The sequence below is a fragment of the Halichoerus grypus genome, chromosome 5, assembly GCF_964656455.1.
Source record: "Halichoerus grypus chromosome 5, mHalGry1.hap1.1, whole genome shotgun sequence".
NCBI lineage: Eukaryota > Metazoa > Chordata > Mammalia > Carnivora > Phocidae > Halichoerus > Halichoerus grypus.
The window spans coordinates 11,722,568-11,746,104 of NC_135716.1; the positions used below are offsets into that span (position 1 = coordinate 11,722,568).

Below are 23,537 nucleotides of genomic sequence, written 5' to 3' on the forward strand. Positions count from 1 at the left end.
GACTCCCTTATTAGACTCTTCAGAATGGGGAATTTTGTGGTGCTTTTATGGAGATAGGGAAGAGCTTTGCTGTTTTGGTTAAGCTTCTCATCAGCATTCTCTCTCCTTTCCAGTAAGAACCTTGCCTTTTTGCTAGAGGACGAGAGTTACTCTTCTACTTATCCCTTTCTCTCAGTATTAGTTCAGTCTTTATTCATTCATTTATTTACTTAGTTAGTTAGTTTTTCCAACACTAATCTGAATTCTCTGCTGGGTTTCCCTTCACTTTCAAGCCATTTATCATATATACCACAGTATTGTCTGGCTGGATTTCTTATCAGCAGGCAGAAAGAATCTCTCCTGGATTCCTAAATAACATGGTTTTATTAGATAACTTTTGTTTTTGTGGAGCTTTTCATTTTCCAAAGCAGTATTTACACATCATCTTATTGGAAAACCTTACGAAGTAGGAGGGCAACTATTCATTATCGTTGTCATTTAGGGGAGTGAGGTCCTGGGAAGTGAAGGGACTTTAATGCCCAGTGGCCAGTCAACCACACATGTCCTGGATGCCCTATCCTGGTTCTGGATGCTTTCTGCTATGCCATGCTGCCTTATATATAGATGAAAGTTCTATTTCCCTTTTTCCCAAATGAGAGAAGAATATGAGTGAATTTTAGTAGAATTAGAATCCAGTAATATAATAATGTGAGTGCTTAGATTAAGTTAGCTTCTAAATAGCAAGCATATTGCTCTGTTAAGCTAGTGGCTTTTTTCATCATATTGGTGGGAACAACCTTTACAAAGCACCTATCCTGAAACCATTACTTTGGGGGTTACTTGATTTCTCTAAATTTGCCTCATCCCTGCCAAACAGAAGGGGTGATACGCCAAGGAGGGTGCATATAGAGATCAGAATACGTACGTAATAACTGCTGCACCCACGTCAGTTCTCTGGGAATCTCACCACGGAGAAAGGGGGGGCATAATGTTAGCATTCCTTTTAGAGATCAACAGGATACATCCTTCAGCATCAACTGAATGTTGAATCAGCTCATTAAGTAGTGATGTGCCTCATCCATCCATATCTTTTCTACCCTCCAGGGAATACAGAAGCAGATTTACAAATGAAGAGACGGTGTCATTCTGCTTGAGGGTAATGGTGGGTGTCATAATACTCTATGACCACGTACATCCAGTGGGAGCATTTGCCAAAACTTCAAAGATTGATGTAAGTTATATTGCTTTATTTAATTCCAAACCATTTCCATAAGTGGAACTCATAGGCGTTTATTTTTTTTAAGTTTTTTTTTATTATTATTATTATTTTGACAGAGAGAGCAGAAGTAGGCAGAGCGGCAGGCAGAGGGAGAAGCAGGCTCCCCGCTGAGCAGGGAACCCGACGTGGGGCTCGATCCCAGCACCCTGGGATCATGACCTGAGCTGAAGGCAGCTGCTTAACCGACTGAGCCACCCAGGCGCCCCTCGTAGGCGTTTATTTAAAAGAGCTGCAGGTTGCACTCTGTCACAGACCTCAGTTTTATAGTTTCTGATAATGGTGGGCTTCTGTTGCCTTTTGTCTTGTGTTGGGTTTTTTACAGCCATACACGGTGGAGTAGAATGACCGGAGGACAGCCTCAGTCTTCTAGCATGCCTCCTTGTCCCTCTTGCTCCTCAGCAGTCCTGCATATTTGGCAATATAAATAAATGATTAGACATAAGAAATTTCCTTTCGTTCTTTGACCAAAGGCCATTTCAAACAAAAGATTTATTTCCAGATGTATATAGAAAGTCAGTAGAGGTGCTCCTAGTGAAAAAAGACTATATAATACAGATTTTCTCCTTCGTAATCATAATAATTTGTGGCTCTAGTCTGGGTTCCCACTTTGCTTGTCTCTATAGAAGTTCATATTAGGAATAAAGCAGGTTCCTGGTTTCTCTGTTTTGTAATTTCTTTCCTGACCCTGTTCATCAGAATTATAACCAGTATTTGGTGAGAATTGTCTTCCAGTTTCCTTTTCATAGCTAGCTCAGGCTCTCAGCATTTCGTGTCTAGATTACTGATTGCTAACCAGCCTCCCTACCTTTTTTTATTCATGTCCATCCTCTGTGAAGATAAATGAGTTAACATTTATTGATTACTGTGTCTCAGGAATTTTATGCTTGTTTCCCACTTACCTCTGAAAATACTCCTAAGATGTAGATGTTATTTCCTCTGTACTAATAGAGAATCTAAAATTTAGGGAAATTACATAGTATAATCTCTAGTGAATTGTGGAGCGGGATTTTGAACCTACATCTCCATGGCTTCCAAAGCCTGTGCTCGCCTTTTCTTTTCTACTTTTTTTTCTTTCTTTCTTTTGATTTTATTTATTTAGAGAGAGCGTGCGCTCTAGAAGGGGATTGGGTAGAGGGAGAGAGAATCCCAAGCAGACTCCACACTGAGCACAGAGCCCAATGCAGGGCTTGATTCCAGGATCCCGAGACCATGACCTGAACCAAAATCAAGAGGAGGACACTCAACTGACTGAGCCACCCAGGCGCTCCAAGCCTGTGCTGTTTCTACTACACTCTACATTTTCACAATCGTCAGGCTCATCATCCTTACATACCACCTTTGCTAAGTTGTTCCCTTTTTATAGCCTGTAACAAGTCCCTACCCCATTAGTTACAACTGAGTGTTCCTTGGCTTGTGAGGCCCTCTGTAAACGCCCCTACGCTAGTCATTTCAGCCTTGCAAAATTCTGTCCTCCGCGTGTGATGAGCTTTATTATTTTTGTCAAGGTGTTTGTCTACCTGGAAAGGCTCCTCTGTTCCTTGGCAGCGTGTCCATTCCGTCTTCTCAAAAGCTGCTCCGCACCTGTTCCGGGAAGTCGTCCCTTAGCCAACCCTTCGTTTTCTCATTCGTGTGCGTGGTGCTTTTGTTTGACCGAATCGGTTCTTAAAAAGTTTTGTTTCACAGAGAAACTGAAAATAACATTTGGGTAGATTTTTTTCCCTCTTTTAAGAAAAATGATTTTGACATTTTGAGAATGTAATTTCTCATGAGTTCCATAGTTGTGCTAATTTAAGTACTACTGTTTTGAGATAATGAATGTTATATAGGAAAACAAACATTTTTACCTTTTCTGTTTCCTTTTCTCCTTAGATGAAAGGTTGTATCAAAGTTCTTAAGGACCAACCTCCAAATAGTGTAGAAGGTCTTCTAAATGCTCTCAGGTGTGTATATGTACATGTGCATATGTATAGAAAAAATATCTGTAAGAAAATGCTTCAAAATGTGAATAGTACAAAGAAAATACATATTGCATATTAGAAATGGGAAGATCTCATTTTGCTTACTGGCAATCTTGCTTTCAAATACTGGTTACAGTATTTTTACAATAAAGAGAGCATGCGTGTCAGGGGGGTGCAGTCACATGAAAATAGCAGCTTTATTTCTTTGCCAAAGATCTTGGCTTTCATTTTTTTATTGTCTTGGGATGTTTACTTTTTAATTTTTTTAATGAATGTACAACATGCTCACAGTAAATAAAATTCAGCAAACACAGGAAAATTTAAAGCAAAATAAGGAAATCACATGATCTCACTATTTTTGAAATAAACCACTATTAACATTTTGATATATAGTCTTGCAAAGCTTTTTCTTTACACTTGTAGATAGTCACAGTTCTGTGATACTTATCTTTTTACAAATATAATACCATAAAAACACTTCTACGAAAACTAGCTCTTTTCCCTTAATACAGTGTGATTACATTTCTTGTTTCACAGATATCTTTATTACTTTTGTGTATTTCTTACAGTATTTCTTATAATGAAAATCAGTTATTTGCTCTCTTTTCTCAGCTTAGACCTACTTGATGTTACTGTAGCTCCTAAGAATGCTGGGATTTTTTTTTTTTAAAGACAGGCTTCTTTTTATTTTTTTTAAGTAAGCTCTAGGCACAGCACGGGGCTTGAACTCACGACCCCGAGATCAAGATTCGCATGTTCTGCTGACTGAGCAGCCAGCGCCTCTTGAAGGCTGGAATATTTTATTTATTTATTTATTTATTTTTAAGATTTTATTTATTTATTTGACAGAGACACAGCGAGAGAGGGAACACAAGCAGGGGGAGTGGGAGAGGGAGAAGCAGGGGTCCCACGGAGCAGGGAGCCCGATGCGGGGCCCGATCCCAGGACCCTGGGATCATGACCTGAACTGAAGGCAGATGCCTAATGACTGAGCCACCCAGGTGCTCCTGCTGGAATATTTTTAAATGCAAATTTCAGTGTACTATAACATCTTGGACTCACAGAGATTTAATTTATAGTATAACTTCCCTAACATAAAAGATAATTTGCTCATTGCTCGATTATTTTGTGTTTAAACACAAAATTACGCGGGCACAGTAATATTTGTATGGAGACTTCTTGAGGTCACGGGCCATCTTTGCTTTTCACTGTAGTGCACTGTAGTTCACATGATACACAAAAATGATTGCCAATTCAGTATTAAATTTCTCACGTTTAATGAGCAAAACAGGTTGTTATTCCTCTTGAATGCTTAGTCACACTTGGTGCATCATAAAGCAGAATTCTATGCTGTATCATTTCAGTTGAATGGAACCATCAAATGATTTTATTAGGATTATGAAAAGTATTCTGTAAGCAGTGACTACATGAGTAAAGGAGGTCAGTTCTAAACAAATATAAGAAAGATTCAGAACCATAATATAACAATAAAAAGCCTCATAATGTCGAACTATTTCAACCATAAGCCTACAGAAACCATAACTTTCGGGAATTTTTTACTCTGGAGGTTTTTACAACATAAACCTCATTGGTTTTATCCATATTCATGGTATTGTGAATCTTTACCACTTGATCCCTTTCTGAAGACTCCCTGGGTCCCAGTCAGCCTGGATTTTCTCCCAGGACCCTTCTTTCTTACTGGTGAGACACTGCGAAGCCAGCCAGTGACAGGAAACCTGCTTTGAAAAGGAAGAGGGAATCAAAGTCTAGGAGGGCCTGGTGTTATTTCTTTTTATTTTTTATGTTTTTTAAATTTTATAAAAAGATTTTTATACTTAGAGCACAAGCAGGGGGGGCACGGCAGAGGGAGAGAGAGAAGCAGGCTCCCCACTGAGCAGGGACCCCGATGTGGGGCTCTATCCCAGGACCCTGAGATCATGACCTGAGCCGAAGGCAGTCATTTAACTGACTGAGCCACCCAGGCGCCCTGGGCCTGGTGTTATATTTCTTTACCTTGAAGGGACAGTGCTCCACACATTAAAAACTCAGAGTTTGCTTTTGTTTTTCAGAATTTAAAGGTAATTGGGCCTCTTCTATTCTATTCTAGAATTAGAGCAGCAGCGGGCAGCGGGGCTGAGAGGTGGGATTGAAGTCTCGCGTGCAACAGTCTGTTTGAGGGAAAGGGGAAGTAAAGCACCATTGAGGCAAGAGCCACCTGTCAGTTTTCAGTTTTTGTTTCACGTATCTAATGGAAAGTAGAAAATGAAGGTTTTGTTGCAGAGATAACTCTTGAACTGTTTTTACGTGTTATGTGTCAGGTTCTTTTTCACCTAGGAAGTTTTGTAAGGTTCATTGGTACACTTGATACTTTATGGTAGTGGTTACAATTAGTAACATTTTTATATCACTGTACGTTCATAAACAGTTTCATATATATGACTTTATTTAATCCACACCACAGCTCTGTGAGGTAGGTGATGGATATGAGGTGCTGGGGATGTTTGAGAGACTCACAGATCGTATAGCTAATAAATGTCGGCATCTGTTTTCACATTCAGGATTTCATTCTTAAAATCCCATATGCTTGATGCTATATCATTGAGCCTTAGGTTTCCTACATGACTGAACTCTGGAGTGCTTTGGAATAACTAGGAAGGAGGTGAAAATGCAGATCCCCAGGTCACCATCCCCCAGAGAGTCTCTCTCTCAGGTCTGGGGTGGGGCTCGGGCACCTCATTTTATAAGCAAACACCCTAGCTGATGTAATGCTGGCACTTTGAGAAACAGTGCTCAAACTAAATCACTGTAGCCCTTAATGTTCTTCACTCTAAGAGCAAAGGAGATACTATTTAAAAAGCATTTCATAATCCCAAAAGCGCTGTGCAATTGTTGTTACTTACACCTCTACAGAATGGGAGATACTTTTGTGGAATTACTTTCTGAGTAGCTGCTTTACTAGAGATGCTCACTCCATCATTTGCCTCAGAACCGACAGTTAATAATTAAAAATTTTATTTTTTTTTTTTTTAAGATTTTATTTGTTTGACAGAGAGAGAGACTGCACGCACAGGCAGGGGGAGCGGCAGGCAGAGGAAGAGGGAGAAGCAGGCTTCCCGCTGAGCAGGGAGCCTGATGCGGGGCTCGATCCCAGGGCTCTGGGATCATGACCTGAGCCAAAGGCAGACGCTTAACCGACTGAGCCACCCAGGCACCCCAATAACTAAAAAAATTTTCAATTTTAATTGCGTACACATATATATGCTGTTTATTTTGAATGCTTCTCCGTAGCTATTATATATAGTGCCTCCAACTTATAGTATGTGATTACAGAAAAGCAGCAAGTCATGCCTAAATTTTACAGGTTGGAAAAATGGAACCAAGTGCCTTGACCATGAGAGAGCAACCTAGAGCTGGGAGTTAAGATTCAGTGCTAGATAACTGCGTTCTTTATTAAATTTCAGAGTAAAGGTAAATAATGGTTGATTTTCTTCGGTAGAAAAGTCATAGCACTCAGAGGAACTTTGGTGTTATGCACAAAGTGAAATAATGCCATACGTGTCCATATATTATTTTCATACATGTTAGGTGTTCCTGCCCTTTCTGCCCTTTCTTTCTTTCTTTCTTTCCTGCCTCCCTCCCTCCCTCCCTCCCTCCCTCCTTCCTTCCTTCCTTCTTTCCTTCCTTCCTTCCTTCCTTTCTTGTTTTGTTTTGTTTTTGTTTGTTTGTTTGGAGAGGGAGAATTCCGAGCAGGCTCCACGCCCAGCACGGAGTCCGACACAGGGCTCGATCTCACAGCCCCAGGATCATGACCTGAGCTGAAATCAAGAGTTGGACGCTTAACCAACTGAACCATCCAGGTGCCCTAATTCCTGGCCATTTCTTGAGAAGAATGTGGTGATGTGACAGGCCTGCCTCCCAGTCAGCACCGTTCAGGGCAAGGATCTGAGAACTGCTGGAAGTGCATGATCACCTCCCGCAGAAGCAGCAAGAACTTGTGTCTGGTAGAGAGGAAAGCACTCAGAACTCCTGGAATGTCCCAGAACATTGCTGAGCAGTGGTACTTAAAACTTAAGTCTGTGTAGAAATGTTGGTGTGCCACTTGTGTGGCCCTGTCCCCTGTTCAGGCGCATAAAGGAAAAGGGAAAAAACAGAAATGAAGAGAAGGATGTTAAACACTTTTATTTCCTGACATCAGTAGGATTGTGTGCAGCTAAATATACTTTATCTGCACTTGGAAAAGAAAACAAGGCTTTAGTGTTGGCTACATCACCTGCCACTTAATGTAAATATTCCTTTATGGATTGTTTTTCCAGCCTGGCTGCTTATTTTCTTGTCTTCCTTCCACAAGTACCAATTAATTGAGCACCTATCACATGCCAGGTGCTCTGGTGTCTCTTTAGTAATATGTGAACAATTTGGAAGTGACTTACAAGTAAAACTGTTGAGAATTTATCAGGTACTTAATAAGTACATGTTTGTGTCCTTACCTCTCCAAGGCTTTGCATTCAGGTGCTTTCTTCAATTTTTAAATTGATTTGAAATGAAACTAACAAGAATTGGGTTTAAATTTCTTGAAGACACAAAGACCATCTGTGTGTACTTGCTTAAAATGATATATTCCTTAAAGATTATATGTGAAATTCTTATAAGCCAAATTAACTGATACAGCATTAAGTTCTGTCTGAACTGTCCATCTGTATCCGTTGCTTCTCATCTGGTCCAGGCCTTGGTCATCCCTCCCTGAGGCCCCTGGAACAGTGCCCTGCTTGGTCCCTGTGCTGTTCCTCTGCTCCCTACACTTCTTCCTCAGCAGCCAGAGCAGTCCTTCCAGAACCTAAATGAAATCCCACCTAATATCCTCCACTGCTTTCACTGCACTTGGAATAACCTGTCTGTAAGGCCCCACTTGGTATTTTCCTCCTTTGCCCCTGGTATGAGCATATTACCATCTGTCTGCCCTGCCAGGTTGTAAGCTCCTGGAACAGAGTCGGACACGTAGGCTTACTCACTGACTTTGGGCTATTAAAGGGCTCCTCTGGTGAATCTTCTCATAAACCAGTGATCACTCTTTATGATTCTTGTGTTTACATGCCTATAGCAAAACACATCTAGCTGGAAACAAGGCACTTAAGAGTATTGAGACATTTTGGGATGTGACGGTTTGGGACTAGAACGGAGCTCAGCATATTTCTCTGTAAAGGGCTAGAGGGTAAACAGACATTTTAGGGTTTGGGGCCACATGGTTTCTGTCACATCTACTTGGCTACTGTAGCAAGAAGGTAACCATAGGCAATACTGAAGTAAATCAGTATGGCGGTCTTCCATTAAAACTTTTTATAAAAACACTGAAATTTGCATTTCATATAATTTCCATGTTAACATGAAATATTATTCTTTTGATTTCTTTCGCCATAAATTTAAAATTATAAAAATGGACTTCACTCACAGCCCATACAAAAATAGGTAGTGGGTTAGATTGGGCCACCGGCTGTAATTTGTCAATCCCTGAGATGGAGCAAGGACTGTGTTCGTCCGAGTGAGAGGTGCAGCTTGAGTGTTTCCTTTAGAATTTAACCAGTTGTGACTCAGTTACAAAGTTCTTGAGTCTTCTGTTTAAAAGCTGGTAGGGAGGCTAAGCAAGACAGAACCTGAACCCAGTTGAAGCTGGAAATCAAGGGCATGATTCTGTGAGGGAAGATTGGCCTATTTGCTCATCTTGTAATACTAGAAACCAGTGAGTACGGATAATGACTTTTTTTAAATTCCCTAAAATTGCTGTTTTTGTTTGTTTGTTTGTTTACTTTTAGGTACACAACAAAACATTTGAATGATGAGACTACCTCCAAGCAAATCAAGTCCATGCTGCAGTAACAGCCGTGGAGTGCGCACCTGCTGTGGACAGAAGACAGTATTCTGCAGTGACTGGGAATGCTCAGTTTTTAGTGATTACAATTACTATCTCATGTACTCTTGCTTTTTATTTCTTGCCTCTGTTCCTCTTCCCTCTTTTTTAATCATGTTCTCGTTCTTAAGACTTCTTTTCTGTGCCAAAATCAGTAAAGTTATACTCTGAAGGGATATTGTCCTTTCAAACGGGCCATCTAAGGCAGCTAATTATGCATTGCATTGGGGTCTCTACTGAGAAAAATTCTGTGACTTGAACTAAATATTTTTAAATGTGGATTTTTTTTGAAAACTAATATTTAATATTGCTTCTCCTGCATGGCAAAACTGCCTATTCTGCTATTTAAAAAACCCTCAATGACTTTATTTTCTACTGCCGCTTTTTTCATGTGCAGCCAAAATGAAAATGTTTAAATTAACTTGTGTTGTACAAATGGTACCCAACACAAACTTTTTTTAAATTAGTAAGACTTTTGTTCAAAGTTTTAAGTTTGCATTTGACTTTTTTTGTAAGGATGTATGTTGTGTGTTTAACCTTTATTAACTAACGTTAAAAACTGTGATGTGTGCGTAGAATATTACGTATGCATGTTCATGTTTAAAGAATGGCTGTTGATGATAAAATAAAAATCAGCTTTCATTTTTCTAAGTGTGGCTTGGTTTACTGGTGTTTTGTTTTTAAGCTTGTAAAGTCTTCCCCGTGTTATTTTAGTGGAGTGCATACACACATCAAATATTCCCCCTTCTTTGTAATAGTATTTTTCTTCATTATTGTCTTAGTTTTGATTGCTTTTAAAATCTTGCTAAATGCAGTAAGACCATTGATCTTGTCATTAACTGCCTCTTACTCTTGATTGACTCTTGTATGGTTGTAGTAATAGGAGGAAAACTGCACTTGCCTGACTCACAGTCCCCAGGAGTGAGAGGGTGGTCACAGGAGGCGAAGAGGGTGGCAGGAAGAGCAGCTCTCAGCATTGGGAGGAGCATGTGTGTTAGAGGGGCTTGAAGCCACAAGCCTTGACACTCGTGGTAGAAAACCAGCGTGTGTGTTATTTAAAGATCATAAAACCTTAATCATGAGATCGAAATGTCCTGATTGGGAGAAACAGCTTAAAGCTTGTCTAGTCCCACTGTGCTGGGGTTGTGATGAGTGTCTTGAGTGTCTGAGCTCTGGTGCATTTGAAGTGGAAGGAGTCCCAGAGGCTTCCACCAAATCCTTCTGGCTTAATAGTGCTGGATCATGATGCCCACATCGCCACCGTGGACTCCCTGCTGACCTCCTTGGCCTTGGCCTCACGTGCTCCCGGTGCATACCCTGCTCTTCTTCCGCCAGGCTCAGCTGCCTGCAGTTTCTAAGTTGCGTGTGGCATCACACCCCCCACGCCAACTCTGGCTGGTCCCCAAGCCTGCACTTCCTTCCTCCCTCACGTCCATCTGATGAGCAGCAGCTCTCATTTTTTAAGACCTTCTCCATGAAGCCTTCAGGATAACATTAACCCCAGTCTTCTAAGAGTATTGTAATGGGTTAAATAGTGGCCCTCTAAAAGATATGTCTACCTGGAACCTGAAAATACAACCTTACTTGGAACAAGGGTATTTGCAGATAAAATCAAGGATCTGGAGATGAGACCATCCTGAATTAGAGCAGACCCTAAATCCAATGACAAATCCTTGTAAGAGAAAAGAAGGGGAAACAGACACAGCAAAAGGCCACGTGAAGGTAGAGGCAGATAGGAGCAGCGTATATCGACAAGCCACAGAACCAAGAATGGCTGGCAATCACCCGAAGCTGGAAGAGAGTCATGGGACAGATTTCTCACTCCAGAAGAAGGGAGTCTGCAGAAGGAACCAACCCTGCCGCCGCCACCTTGACTTCAGACTTCCGGTCTCCAGGACCGTGAGAGGACACATTTCTACCACATTTGTAGTAATTTGATATGGCAGCCCTGGGAATCCAACACTGGTGTCTTGTTCCAACACCTCTGATACAGATACTTTTCTGACCCTGTGAGAACTCGGATAAGAGCCATGTCTGATTTTTCCCTCAGTGCCCCAAGGATCTTGCGCAGTACCCAGACTGGAGTAGGGGCCAAGCGAATGCTCGAATGGGGTGAATGAATACAAGTAAAAAATAATGAGGCAGCTGGAAGAGAGAAAGCAATACTGGCCTTTGCAGTCAGCACAGCTCACGCTCCGCATATTGGAGAAGTAGAGAAATCTCTAACTACAGACTGAGGGCTAGCAAACTGGTCTGCGGGCCAATCTGCCCACCTCCTATTTTTGTACAGCCTGTGAACTAAGAATAGTTTTTTACATTTTTACAAGGTTGAGAAAAATCAAAAGAATATTTCATGGCATATGTAAAGTATATGAAATTCAAATTCCAGTGTCCATAAATAAAATTTTATTGGAACACAGCCTCACTCACTTGTTTACATATTATTTTTGGCTATTTTTGCACTACAACAGCAGAATGGAATTCTTGTGACAGAAGCCATATGGCCCTCAGAGGCTAAAATATTTACTATCTGGCCCTTTACAGAAAGAGTTTGCTGACCCCTCTGCTAGTTACAAGAGCAGGTTTATTCGAGAACTGGGGGTGATAGAAGTGCGGTGCTGCAGTGTGATAAAAGGAGCCATCCCTGCTGCCACGGATTTAATTTCGGGTCTAATAGTTGCCATTCAGATGGCCAAAGAGAACAAATCGTCAACTTCCCACCTACCAAGTCTGATCTCTTATTCGTAACATCCGTCCTAGAGTGAAGGATTATGGGACTGACCATGGGCTCATCAAGAAAGAGGGCCAAGGTGAGTTGGCAGGGTCTGCCCTGCGAACTGGAGGGAGGTGGGACCCTGCTCTGCATCGGTAAATCTTAACGTCACTCGAAACCCGGCCTCCTCCAGCCCCCTCTCCCCTCTAAAACACAGTTCTGCTCAGTATCTCTGCTCCTCTCAGTCCAGTGCCTGTGCCTCTTCCCTCATGATACAAAGTACCCATTGCATCATGACTTTGTTCACCACTGCCCCATTTCTACAGCCCTCAATATGGATGACTAGAACATTTCAATCAGCTATTTTCCCTTTACAGATTGGGATTAAAAAGCACTCGACTATTTTAAGATTGCTCAAAATATTTTAGACTTGTCATAAAGATAGTTAGCATTTTTACTCAAATCTAGGTCTTTTGAGTTAAAAATGCCATTCTGGTTCCATTTGAGATTGCAGTCAACTCCATCCCATAAATTCTTATGAAATAATCCCTTACCGAGCATATTTCAGGCTCTGTACAGTGTGATGCATAGAAGAATGCATAGAAGGATCTGTGCATGAAGAGTCAGGAAACCCAAGCCACATCACTTCTTTGGAACTCTGCCTCATTGGTAAAATGAGAGAATTGAAACAAAATCTCTAATGTTTGATTCCACATCATATACTACATGTCTTGTATTTACTACCTGCAAAAGGCAGTAGGAATGTGAGCAGTTAAAGCACAGACTTCGGAGTTGGTGGACTGGAGTTTAACTCAGTGTGACTTTGGTGAGTCACGTCCTCATTTACAAAATGGGTAATACTCGAGATACCTACCCCTCTACAGTGGCCCTGAGGATTATGCCAGATAATGCCCGTAATGTCCTGTACGTATCAAAAGTGCTCGCTATCACTCTCATTATGTCCATCATGACATTTAACTGTATTAAAAACAACAACGCAGTCTATTCCAAGTGTCCTGTCCATTAACGTGTATTGTTTTCCATTTATTCTAGAGTGGTCAACAGTACCAGTTACACTTCCCTCAGTCAGTGAGGGTGCTAGGCAAAGCTGCTCAATTTTAATGAACCCTTTAAAGATCCTATAACTAATAAACACTGTGTGGTTGTTCCAGTTTTCTAAATGGAGAGGCGATGAACTGCCTTTTGAAATGAAGATTAGCAACACAATGATTTTTAAGCATCAAACTCCAGTGTACTGATACACTGCTTCAGTCAGTGTGTTCACAAGCACATCTTTATGTCCGTCAACATTTAGTAAGTACCTCTCCAGAGCCCACTTAGACTGTGTCTTAGGACTGTAATGATGGGTTCCGGGCGGGGCCCGAATGGAGGAGGGCAGCATGTTCTGGGTGTTCAGAGAGGGTATTCGGATAGAAGAAGCCACAGTAAAAGCAAATATTGGGTGTATATTCTCCATGGTGTGGTCTGAATATTGGGTTGACACATAACACCAGGAGCATTCAAGATTTTTTTTTTTTTTTTACGAAATTCCTCCATGTGTGGTTGTAGGAGAAATAATTTGTATGGCTTTTGTAAGTGCAATAGACTGGGTTCAAATTTTATGTCATTCATGTTTATTCTTCCATGCCTTTACCCAAATGCAACTTCTTATATGCACCATTCCACATTTTGCTTTATTCATTTAATATGAATTGGAAATTGTTCCATATTTTTATATAAAGAGTGTTTTCATTCTTCTTGAATGCTGTGTAGTAGTCCATTATATGGATGTACTATAACTTACTTAACCATCCCTCTGTTTGATGGACTCCGGCTCTTTCCAGACTATTGTAAACAGTGGTGTGAGGATGAGCCTTCGTGCATGTGTGCAAGTATCGTGTGTCTCCTTCGCTTCGCATCCATCACCCCTGGCCAGGCTAAGCTTGCTGTTCCTTGAGCACAGGGTGGTCACTCCCCTGTCCCAAGTCCTTTGCAGTGGCAGGTCCCCCTACTGGGATTGTGGGTGGGTCATGCCCTCTGTCTTTGTGCAGATGTTACCTACCATGGAGGCCTACCTTGACCCCTGCTGTTGAAAATGACAACCTCCCAGACACTCCGCACTACCCTTACTCTGTTTTTGTCTCCGCTTCACTTACCACTGAACCTGCTGTTCTAGCCTGGGGTGTCCATGGGAAGCAGAGCATGAGCAAGGGCTGTGTGCTGTGGGTAATTTTTGGAGGAGGTCCCAGTGAGCAGAACCAGGGGCTGGGCAGAGTGAAACAGGCCAGGAGGGAAAGCCAATACAAGGCTGGGTTCTCATGTTGGGACTCTGTGCCCCTGGCCCTTCTGGGGAGCTTTGTAGAAAGCCCCTTGGATCTGTCCTTCTGGACGCAGACAAGGGTAGTATTTACCCACCAGCGCCCATCTGCGTTTGGTCTAAGGTTACAATAATAGGAGGCCTGGCCCCTGCTGTTCTTGCCACCCTTCTTTATCCTTCTCCCTCTGCCCTCAGACATATCTCCCAAAGTAGCACATTTGTCAGTGACACCTGGGAAAGTCATGCTGTTGATCAGTGTGCTTGATCAAAGTGGAATCCTAGGGCATGTTCAGCTCTGAGGAGGCCCTAGATTCCCCTAACCAGTCGGCAGTCTCCTGCATATCATCATCATGGCAGGAATTAGCAAAGTGATCGTGGAACTTTTGTTTAGTGCCTGTGTGTCACACCCCAGATGGTCGGTTCCATTAGAGCAGGGCCAGGTCTGTTCCCTGTACTGCTGTATTCCCAGTGTCTAGATGTAATTAATTACTGGACTGATTTCAATCATTATACAGTACAGTTGAAGATACTAAGGCCTATGGGAAAATTAAGGTAGACTGGGAGTGCTGGGCAGAGGACCAGTTAGCAATTTAGTAGGGTGGACAAGGGTAGGTGTCTTAAGGAAGGTAGCATGTGAGCCGGGACTGAAGGAGGGAAGGCAGGTGGCAGTGAGGGTGTCTGCGGAAAGGGGTCCTGGACAGACAGCTGAGAGCAACTGCAGATCCCTCAAGGCAAGACAGTGCCTGAGGGGCAGGGGGGGCCAGGGAGGGAGGTGCGGTCAGAGGGGTAATGGCATCGCATCACATAAGGCCATAGCAGCCAACCAGAAGACTTTGGCCTTTGCTCTGAGTCATCAGAGGGCTCTGAGGGAGGACTGATATAAACTGATATCTTTGATAAGGTTTAACTCTAACCCTCTAACTGCCAAGAACAGACTGAGATGAGGCAAGACAGAAGCAAGGAGACCAATTAAGGAATTGCAAGAGACAATTAATCAATCGAGGCAAGAAATAAAGGCAGATCATTGCACTGGGTGTAGTGAGAAGGAATGAGATCCGGTATATATTTTGAGGGAGAGCCACAGGTGTCCCCAGCAGATCGGAGTCAAGAATGATCCAAGTTTGGGGCTTGAACACCTGGAAGGAGGTATGGGGTGGGAAGGAAGTGGGAAGGAGGTGAGTGGAGCATATTTTGCAGGAGCAGGGAGATGATCTCTGGCTCAGTAAGCACTAGCATTTTTCACTAGTTGAGGGCTTTTGCTCTGAGATTCCGGCCCCCATTGGCCCAGTGCGGGAATATTTCTTGGAGCATTAGGTGGCGAGAGGCTGGGAGATGGGAGGGGCATGGAAGGTGGACACCAAAATGGTTTGGGTAGGGGAAAGACCACTGTATGGGTTCTGGTCCCCCTTCTGCCTGTCAATGGCTTTATGACCCATTCTCCCTATTTCTAAGGTCTCACCTCGACCTAGAAAAGCTGCTCAGGCAACACTGGCCTCCAGGCTGTGCCCTATGTGCTTTTGGGAGGTCCAAAGAAAGGGGAGAGCTGCACAGGGATGGTCAAGGGCAGAGAGATGCTTCTTCTTTCAGACCCCCATGGCTACAAGGCAGCTCAACTATCCTGCCTCCTCTGCTGGCCACAAGCTCACAGTGCCTGGAGACTCTGACTTAGCTGCTGAAAGGGGATTTTAGACAAGGGCCTTCCTGTGAGTACTGTTAGGGTGGGCTCTCTAGAGGGTCCTACAAAAGGAGGAAAATAGTTTTGAGGGGCCACTGTATGTGAGCATGTTACTGAAGGGGTACAAACACATGGAGTGCTGGTTCACAACCCTCTTGGGAGCTTCAGCTTCCTGGGTATGATCTGAAACTGACCCCTGTAGTGAGAGGGCAGGGAGAGAGACCTCAGAAAGCGGCAGGCCACTCCAGGGGGTTAGTTTTAATATCAGTGAAGGGAACTTACATACGGGTCTTGTGTTGGGTGGCAACAAGATGAATGGATCCCTGCACCTGCCCTCCAAATCTTCAAAGTTTATAAAGAGGCGCTGTGTTCATTTATACACCATGTAGGTGTTTTCAACATCACATCACCATCTCAAGGCTATGTCCTTGAGGCAGCCTCTGAGAGCAGGAAAGGCGAGTGCAACCCTCATTCCAAGGACAGAGTAGGGGGTGAGGAGCCTGGGAGTGCCTGGGTCCAGCTCACAGGTCAATTGGCAGTCACGTCTTTTTGATGATATTCTCTAACATGGAGATATTTTTACCCCTGCTTTATGGGAGAGGAAACAGAAGTTCAGAGAGGTTAAGAAACTTAGCCTAAGTTCGCACAGCTACCTGCAAGATGATTTGTATGAATGCATGGGAATAACACTGATGGGCAAATGTTACCAAAATGTCAGTACTGCTTGTATCTGGGTAGTGGAGTTACGGAGATTCAAGTGTTCTTCATACATTTCTGAGACCTTTGTAAATTCTTTTTACAAAGGCCATTATTTGTTAGGTAAGTTTTATCAGTGGAAACGAACATTTTGCCGGGCCTGGGCAAAAGCAAGGGCTCTGTCGGGGTTTTGTTTCGGCTACGGAGGGCTCCGCCAAGTCAAGAGAACCGAGCAGGAGCTCCAAGACCTGCAACCGACTCGAGTCCTCAGCCTCTTCCTTTCCCACGCCCCGCGCGCGCAAGGCACGCACACGCAAGGCACGCACACGCAAGGCACGCACACGCACGGGCGCACGCGCACGCGCACTCCTTCACAGCTCCTCCACGTAACGGCCATGTCGGGTCGTGCGAGTTCTGCCGGAGATGCTTCCTACCGTGAAAGGACTCCGGTTATCCGCTGTGCGGCGTCGCTGGCAGGTTCCCACCACCAGACAAGGCTCTGCGGAGGGCCCGGCCCAGGAGTCCCGGCCCGCAGGCCCGCGCAGGCCACGTGGAACTTCCCCCCATCTCCCTCATCCTGCGCCGGGAAAGCAGGCCAGGCTGAGCGGCGCGCAGCAGGCGTTAAGGGGAGACCGTCAGGTCCTCTGCGCAGCTGGGGAAGGGTCCTGCAGCTTCCTGCAGAGTAGCCAGACGACCAGTAATGGCCACGTCACGCAGTAATAGCTGACAGCCGAGCACTGTTCTGAGCACTTTATGTACAACTTTTAAGTCTTCGCTACGGTCCTGTGAGCTGGGGATTCTCAGCCCCATTTCATAGGGCGTTAATGTTGCGGAGAGGGGAGTAACAGCTACACAGCTGTCGGTGGTGGGCGGTGCATGGAGCCCCGGCTCTTCTGGAACCAGCTTCTACTACCTCTCAAGGGAGAATTCTGATCCAAGGTGAGACCCTACACTAATGGGTGCCCCCGCCCCCTCGCATCTGGATGGGTGACTAATGTCTGGAGACCAGTCCTGAAAGGGATGGAGGAAAGCGTGTGCGCCAGTCCTGGTGGAGCCCGTAATCACCCGTGGCTGCCTGGGCCAGCAGGTCCCTGGAGGCAGGAGGACTGGAACCCTAGGGGAGGCTGTTAGCTTAGAGGGCTGCAGGGCTGGGTGCAGCCAGCATCTGCAGCCCTGCGAGGGACCCATAGAGTGCGGACAGCTGTGCCACCAGGTCAGGGTCCCACATGAGTTGCTGGCTAGGCCCCTGCAGCTCCAGTCCACAGCTCTCCGCCAGGCTCAGGGAGAGGGCTGCATCCTCACTCTGCAGGGATGAGAGGACTTCTAGTGGGAGGGAACAGGTGGTTTCCTCCATCTGATTAAAGTTTGGCTCTAAGATGCTCGCCACCTGCAAGGAACCACCCAGAATGAACAGGCAGGTCTCCCAGGTCCTGCATCAGTGGAACCCACCCTGAGGGTGGGAGCCTGGGGCCAGTGCTCCCCCATCTCCCACTACAGCTGAGGCTTGGCAAAATAGTGTACCCCCAACACTGCTCTTCGCACACTGGCTGGAGTCATTGGTTTCCAACACTCCCTAGTAGCTCCCAGCCTCTGCCTGGGCTGTTTTGCCTGGATTCTGCCCCCCACTCCCCCATCTTTTCATCCATGAATTCATGAACTGCATGGAGGGGTCACCCCCTGGGAAATGCCCCTGAACCCTGTAGTTTGTGTCCTCATAGCCGCCAAAGCCACCCCATAGCTGTTAGAGCTAAAGCAGGCACTCTTTGTTGTCACTGGTTTGCATAGTCCCTTAACCAGACTGTGAGGGGTGGAACCTCTTTCACTTTGTATTCTCAGCCCCAGCAGAGGGCCTGGTGGCACAAGGTATGGATTCAGCATAATCAATAAACCCACATGAGTGAATGTGACCCACCCAGCAGAGGGCCCACCTGGCAGAGGTTGCACAGGCCTGGGCACTCAGAAGTCAGAGCCAGGGAATGCCCCTCTGTGAGTGAGTGCTGATAAAGGGCTCTCAAGGGACTGGGGACCGGACACCGACAGACCACTTGGGATATTCCCCCAGATATCCTCCCTCCACACCCCATCCTGGAGGCTCTCACCAGCTCCAGCTGCTGGGGCATGATCCCTCTCTCCATGGACTGGGTCAGCAGGCAATGTTGGGTGTCACTGAGCACTGTTGAGAGATAGGGGTTGAGGGCCACCGAGCATCTGAGGCATCTTGCGTGTCTCCTCGTGGGCCCTAGTAACCCAGGAATGGCTGGGATACTGGAGCCCTAAAGTGGAGACAAGCTCCACTACGTACCTCTTGGGCCATCCTTCCCGAGAAGGTTCAAGAAAGCGGGAACTGTGCCTGCCCTGGAAGTGCTGAGTAAGTTGCCACCCCTTCCAACCTTTCAGTTTCCCTAAAACACGACCCATGAAGGGTGGATGGTGGGCTTCACTTTACGAAGGGCTTTGACATTAGCTCATTTGCTCCCCAGTGGCTTTGCAAGGTGGTTATTAGCCAGGATAATGGTGATTCCTCATCCTGTCAGGGGCAAAACTACAGTGAGAACCCAGGTTGGCCTGATTCCAAACATGAAGCTCCAGTCTTGGGGAATAGCATGCCTCTAGCCCCACGGGGGCATCTCTGCCCCTCAATCTCCTTTTCGTGCATGGGGAGGGACCTAACGGATGTTCGGCACCTATGATGTACAGACATGTGTTCAATAGATCGAGCATGTGAGTAATACAAACAACACTTGCTTTCATGGCACTTATATTTCTGGCAGGGGGATGCTGATGATAAACAGTAAACACAGTCAGCCTTGTGAATATTTGGGGGGAAGAGTATAGCAGGCAGAGGGAATACCCAGTGCAAAGATCCTGAGGCAGAGCAGGCTGACTTGTTCAAGCAACGACAGCACGTGCCGTGGCTGAAGTGCAGGAAGCAAGGTGGAAAGTCGTGAAGGCTAGTGGGAAGGGGACTGCCAAGATGCAGCTGGTAGAGGCTGACGGGGAGCTTTGGATTCCCTGTGTGTGGTGACAGGACCAAGGCCCTGCTGGTCAGCAGTACGAGCAGCTGGGAGGAAGCACTGGGAATCTGTGGGCACTGCAGCACCTGTCCATCAGGGATGCTTCAGAGATGAATGGCTGCTACTTCACTTCTGGCCCCCATATCTCACGGTGGTTCCTCTTTTGGGGGATTCTCACCCAGAACTCAGGGAAGGGGGTTCTGGGAAATTAAGATCCCAACTTCCTAAGGTGACAACAGAACAGCCTGGCCCAGGCTTCAAAGCCTCTGTCCTCCTGCCTGCCCCAGCGCTTCTGTCCACACTGCAGGCCACCAGTGAGGGGATCCTATTCCTAGCTCCCTCTGTGGGCCTTGCCTCCATTTTGGGTTGGAGCAGGGCCTCTGTTAGACAGACACTCTCATGCTGTTGGTAATTCTCTGTCTATATTGGTGTGATGTCTGTCCCCACTACAGACTGAAAGAGGAGAGCGGCTGCCTCAGTTTTTCCCGGTGCCTTGTTGACATACAGTGGATGCTCAGTAAATCATCACTGAAGGAAGGGCTGGACCGTCTTGCAATGTGAGTGCCAATTACCCTCACTTAAGGCACAAGCAAACTGAGGAAATGGGGGCTGTGCTTTTCCATGCTGACTTCGGACAGAGCTTGGACAGAGAATCAGATGTGAGTGGGAATGGCCTGGGACCGTTTAGAGCACAGAACAGACAGGAGAAGGCTTGCTCGGAGAGGGTGGTCAGGGAACACAAGGGGTGCTGGGCAGGGGCCTTGGGAGGACTTTCCTCTGGACTCTTCCTCCCCACCCCAGCCCCTTGTGCATCCGTCTTACCCACAAGAGCTCCAAGAATGCAGAGGATGGCCCTGCCTTTCGAGGTCAACAGGCTGCCTCAGGGGTTCCGGATGGTGCTTAGGATGAAGCCCCCAGGGTCAACCAGCTGTCCCAGCACCCCAGTGTCCAGGGCCCGTTCCAACTGCAGGGCAGGGGCAAAGGGGAGCAAGGACAGGCTGTGGGTCTCCTCCTCTGCCCCCTAGCCCTGCACCCAATCCTCCAAGCTCCTGTTCCCCACCCCTGGCACTGTGTCCCCTCTGATGCCAGTGAGGATGGAATGCGCCTGGGTTCTGATGCCAGCAATGCTGAGCCAGGTCCCTCGTTTGGGCTTTAGTGAGCAAATGCTCAGCGAATGTCTGACACAAAAGCTGGCACAGGCCTGTGCCTGGTCACCACGGGGCCGTCCTCACCCTGCCATCCAAGGTGGGGCACTACCGAGACTCAGAGCACATCCCTATTCCTGCTTCTCATTTCCCTGTTCTGCCCCCCTTTCCTGGATCCCAGTCCCCAGCCTCCGGTCCAGCCTATGGGCCCCTTACCGTGTCCTTGAGTTCCTGCAGGGCCCGAGGGTCTTGGAGCAGCTCTTGGACGGCACTTAGCAGCAGGTGCCGCAGCTCTGTGGGCAGCGTGGCCAGGTCCTGCAACTGGGCACCCACCTGCCTCTGCAGGCCCTGGAAGTTGGGCTCCTCACCGACGGCCCAACTGTAGGCTGAGTCTGTGGGGAGAGGATAGGTATGCCCAGCTCCTGGGCGCAGGCCCCCCTGCCCAGGGCTAGCCTGCCCGGATATTCTGCCTAACCAGGAGGTCCTGGTGTCACAGTCCTGGCCTGGTGAAGCTCCCACCTCAGGCAGAGCTCTCTTGTGAGTGCCTACTTTTCATTCTTCCCTCCGTCCATCCGTCCTTCCCTTCCTTCCTTCCATAAACATTTACTGAGTACCCACCACATAGCAGGTAGCAGTCACGGGTCTTATCCTTGCCTTTCCCTATTTCCTGTACCTCACTCTCCTTCCTCCTTCTCCCCCTCCTGCTCAGAGCCCATGCTTCAGCTGGAAGATGGCCCTCCCTGCCCCTGGACATGGGGTGACGGCATGGTGGAGGGAAGGGACCCCAAGAGCAGTGTCAGAGCATTCTCTGTGGGAAGGGGTGATTTCTGGTTGGGTTCCAGGCCCTGGGCAGGACTCCTTACCTCCACTAAAGTCTCGACCGAGCTTTCTCTCAGGCAGGTACAGGATAGCTGTGTGGGAGCACAGGTAGGGCAAAAGAGGAAAGTGCCTGAGAGGGAGGCAGATAGTTAGCAATTATGGGGCTCCTACCGTGTGCAGGCCAGAGAGCCAGGGGCCTCACAGCTTTATGTCCTGTGCCTCACAGCACTCTGTGGGCAGGTAGCACGAGCCTGTTTATAGACGAGGATGCTGAAGCTTGAGACATTTGCTGACGCCTCCAGGGCCACACAGAGGGCAAACGGCAAAGCCGCCATTCAGACCTCAGTGCACTGGACTCAGGCTCCTGCTCTTTTCAGAGGGCAAGGGTGGCTGGATCCTCCTCCTCCTTCTCCCCCCACCCAAGGCCAACCCTGCAGATTCAGTGGGCCAGATCTGAGCATCAGAGTGGTCCCACCCTGTGCTCAGTCCCCAGCCCATCTCTGGGCTGCAGCATTGTTGGGAGAGCAAACCCCCCACCTCCCACTGGTCACCCCTGGACTAAGGATGGGCAGGACCACCCAGTCCACATGATTCTCTGTGCTAATTAGATGACACAGCCCTTCCTCCCATCAAATGCAGCTTCTCCCTGACCCCCCTGCCCCTAGGCTAAGTGGGGTGCAGATTCGGGTGTAAGTCTCCTGGACAGCTGACCTCGGGGGCCCTCCCTGCTCCTCAGATCCTTGTAACAGCTGCCAGAAGGTGGAGCTGTCTGGCTGAGTGCTCAGGCCACTGGGAAATAGCCTCGTCTCCCTCTTGCTGCTCCACATGTGCGGGTAGCCCTGCCCTTCTGCCAGCCCTCCCAGAGGCAGAGTCCTGTCTTTGCTGCCCCTGCGCCTCCAGCCTCCACTTACCCCAGCAGTCCTCTCTGATCACCAGCTGCAGCACCCTGTAGGCCAGGACAGTGCCCCGGGGGATGGTCACTGCCTTCTCTTCGGCCATGTGGCTCTGACCCTGGAGCTAGAAAGGAGGCAGGGAGAACAGGACCTCAAGTCCACACAGGATTCGAGGACCTGCAGGAAGGTGTCTTCAGGGCAGACAGGAGCAGGGGACAGGGAGACGCAGGAGGAGGGACTGCATGGATCTCTCTTGATGATCAGTGTAGAGGTTGGAGGGGAGAGGAAGATCCAAAAGCAGGGGATGGGGGGACACTCAGGCAGCAAGAACAGCAAAATAGGTTGCACACAAGATATTTCCAGAAAAAAACCCCAGGGCATTTTGGGGTCAGAGCAATACACATTGGCATGGTAAAAGCTCTAAAAAGTCCCACAGTAAAGAAACGATTTTCACTTAGTGTTGTTAAGCACTGTCCAGAGTTTGGGGTACCGGCTTTGGGAAAGGCTGAGCTGGAGTCATGAGGCACCGCAGCTGGATCCCCTCCAAGTGGTCTCTGAGTCAGCCCCTCTCACTCAGAGGTGGAGACTGCGGCGCAGTGGGGGCAAGCCCTGGGAGGCCCAGGGGCCCCCTGCTATCCACCCTACTCCCACAGGGGAAGTGCAGTTTATTTTATTTTTTTTAAAGATTTTATTTATTTATTTGACAGAGAGAGACACAGCGAGAGAGGGAACACAATCAGGGGGAGTGGGAGAGGGAGAAGCAGGCCTCCCACAGAGCAGGGAGCCCAATGCAGGGCTCGATCCCAGGACCCTGGGACCATGACCTGAGCTGAAGGCAGACGCTTAATGACTGAGCCACTCAGGCGCCCCAGGGAAAGTGCAGTTTAAAAGCAACAGTAAGATGGGGGCGCCTGGGTGGCTCAGTCAGTTAAGTGTCCCGACTCTTGATTTTGGCTCAGGTCATGATCTCAGGGTCCTGGGATCAAGCGCTGCATTGGGCTTTGTGCTCAGCCGGGAGTCTCCTTGTCCCTCTGCCCCTTCCCCCACTCATGCGCATGCACGCGCGCTCGCTTGCTCTCTCTCAAATAAATAAATAAAATCTTAAGAAAAAAGAAAAGCAACAGTGAGAGAACACCTCCTTTCCGCT

The 23,537-nt window shown here is 46.9% G+C and overlaps 1 protein-coding gene across 13 annotated transcripts in view; it reads left to right on the plus strand.

The window, feature by feature from the left end:
• CYRIB (CYFIP related Rac1 interactor B) overlaps positions 1-9,769 on the plus strand; it is a 144,416-nt gene extending 134,647 nt beyond the window's left edge. For all 13 annotated transcript variants that reach the window (XM_078072004.1, XM_036084513.2, XM_036084514.2 and 10 more), the window contains 3 exons: positions 1,084-1,210; positions 3,128-3,198; positions 9,024-9,769. In XM_078072004.1, coding sequence (XP_077928130.1) covers positions 1,084-1,210; positions 3,128-3,198; positions 9,024-9,087 — 262 coding nt within the window. In that variant the 3' untranslated portion in view covers positions 9,088-9,769. The remainder of the gene's footprint in view (positions 1-1,083; positions 1,211-3,127; positions 3,199-9,023) is intronic.
• The last annotated feature ends 13,768 nt before the right edge of the window (positions 9,770-23,537 follow it).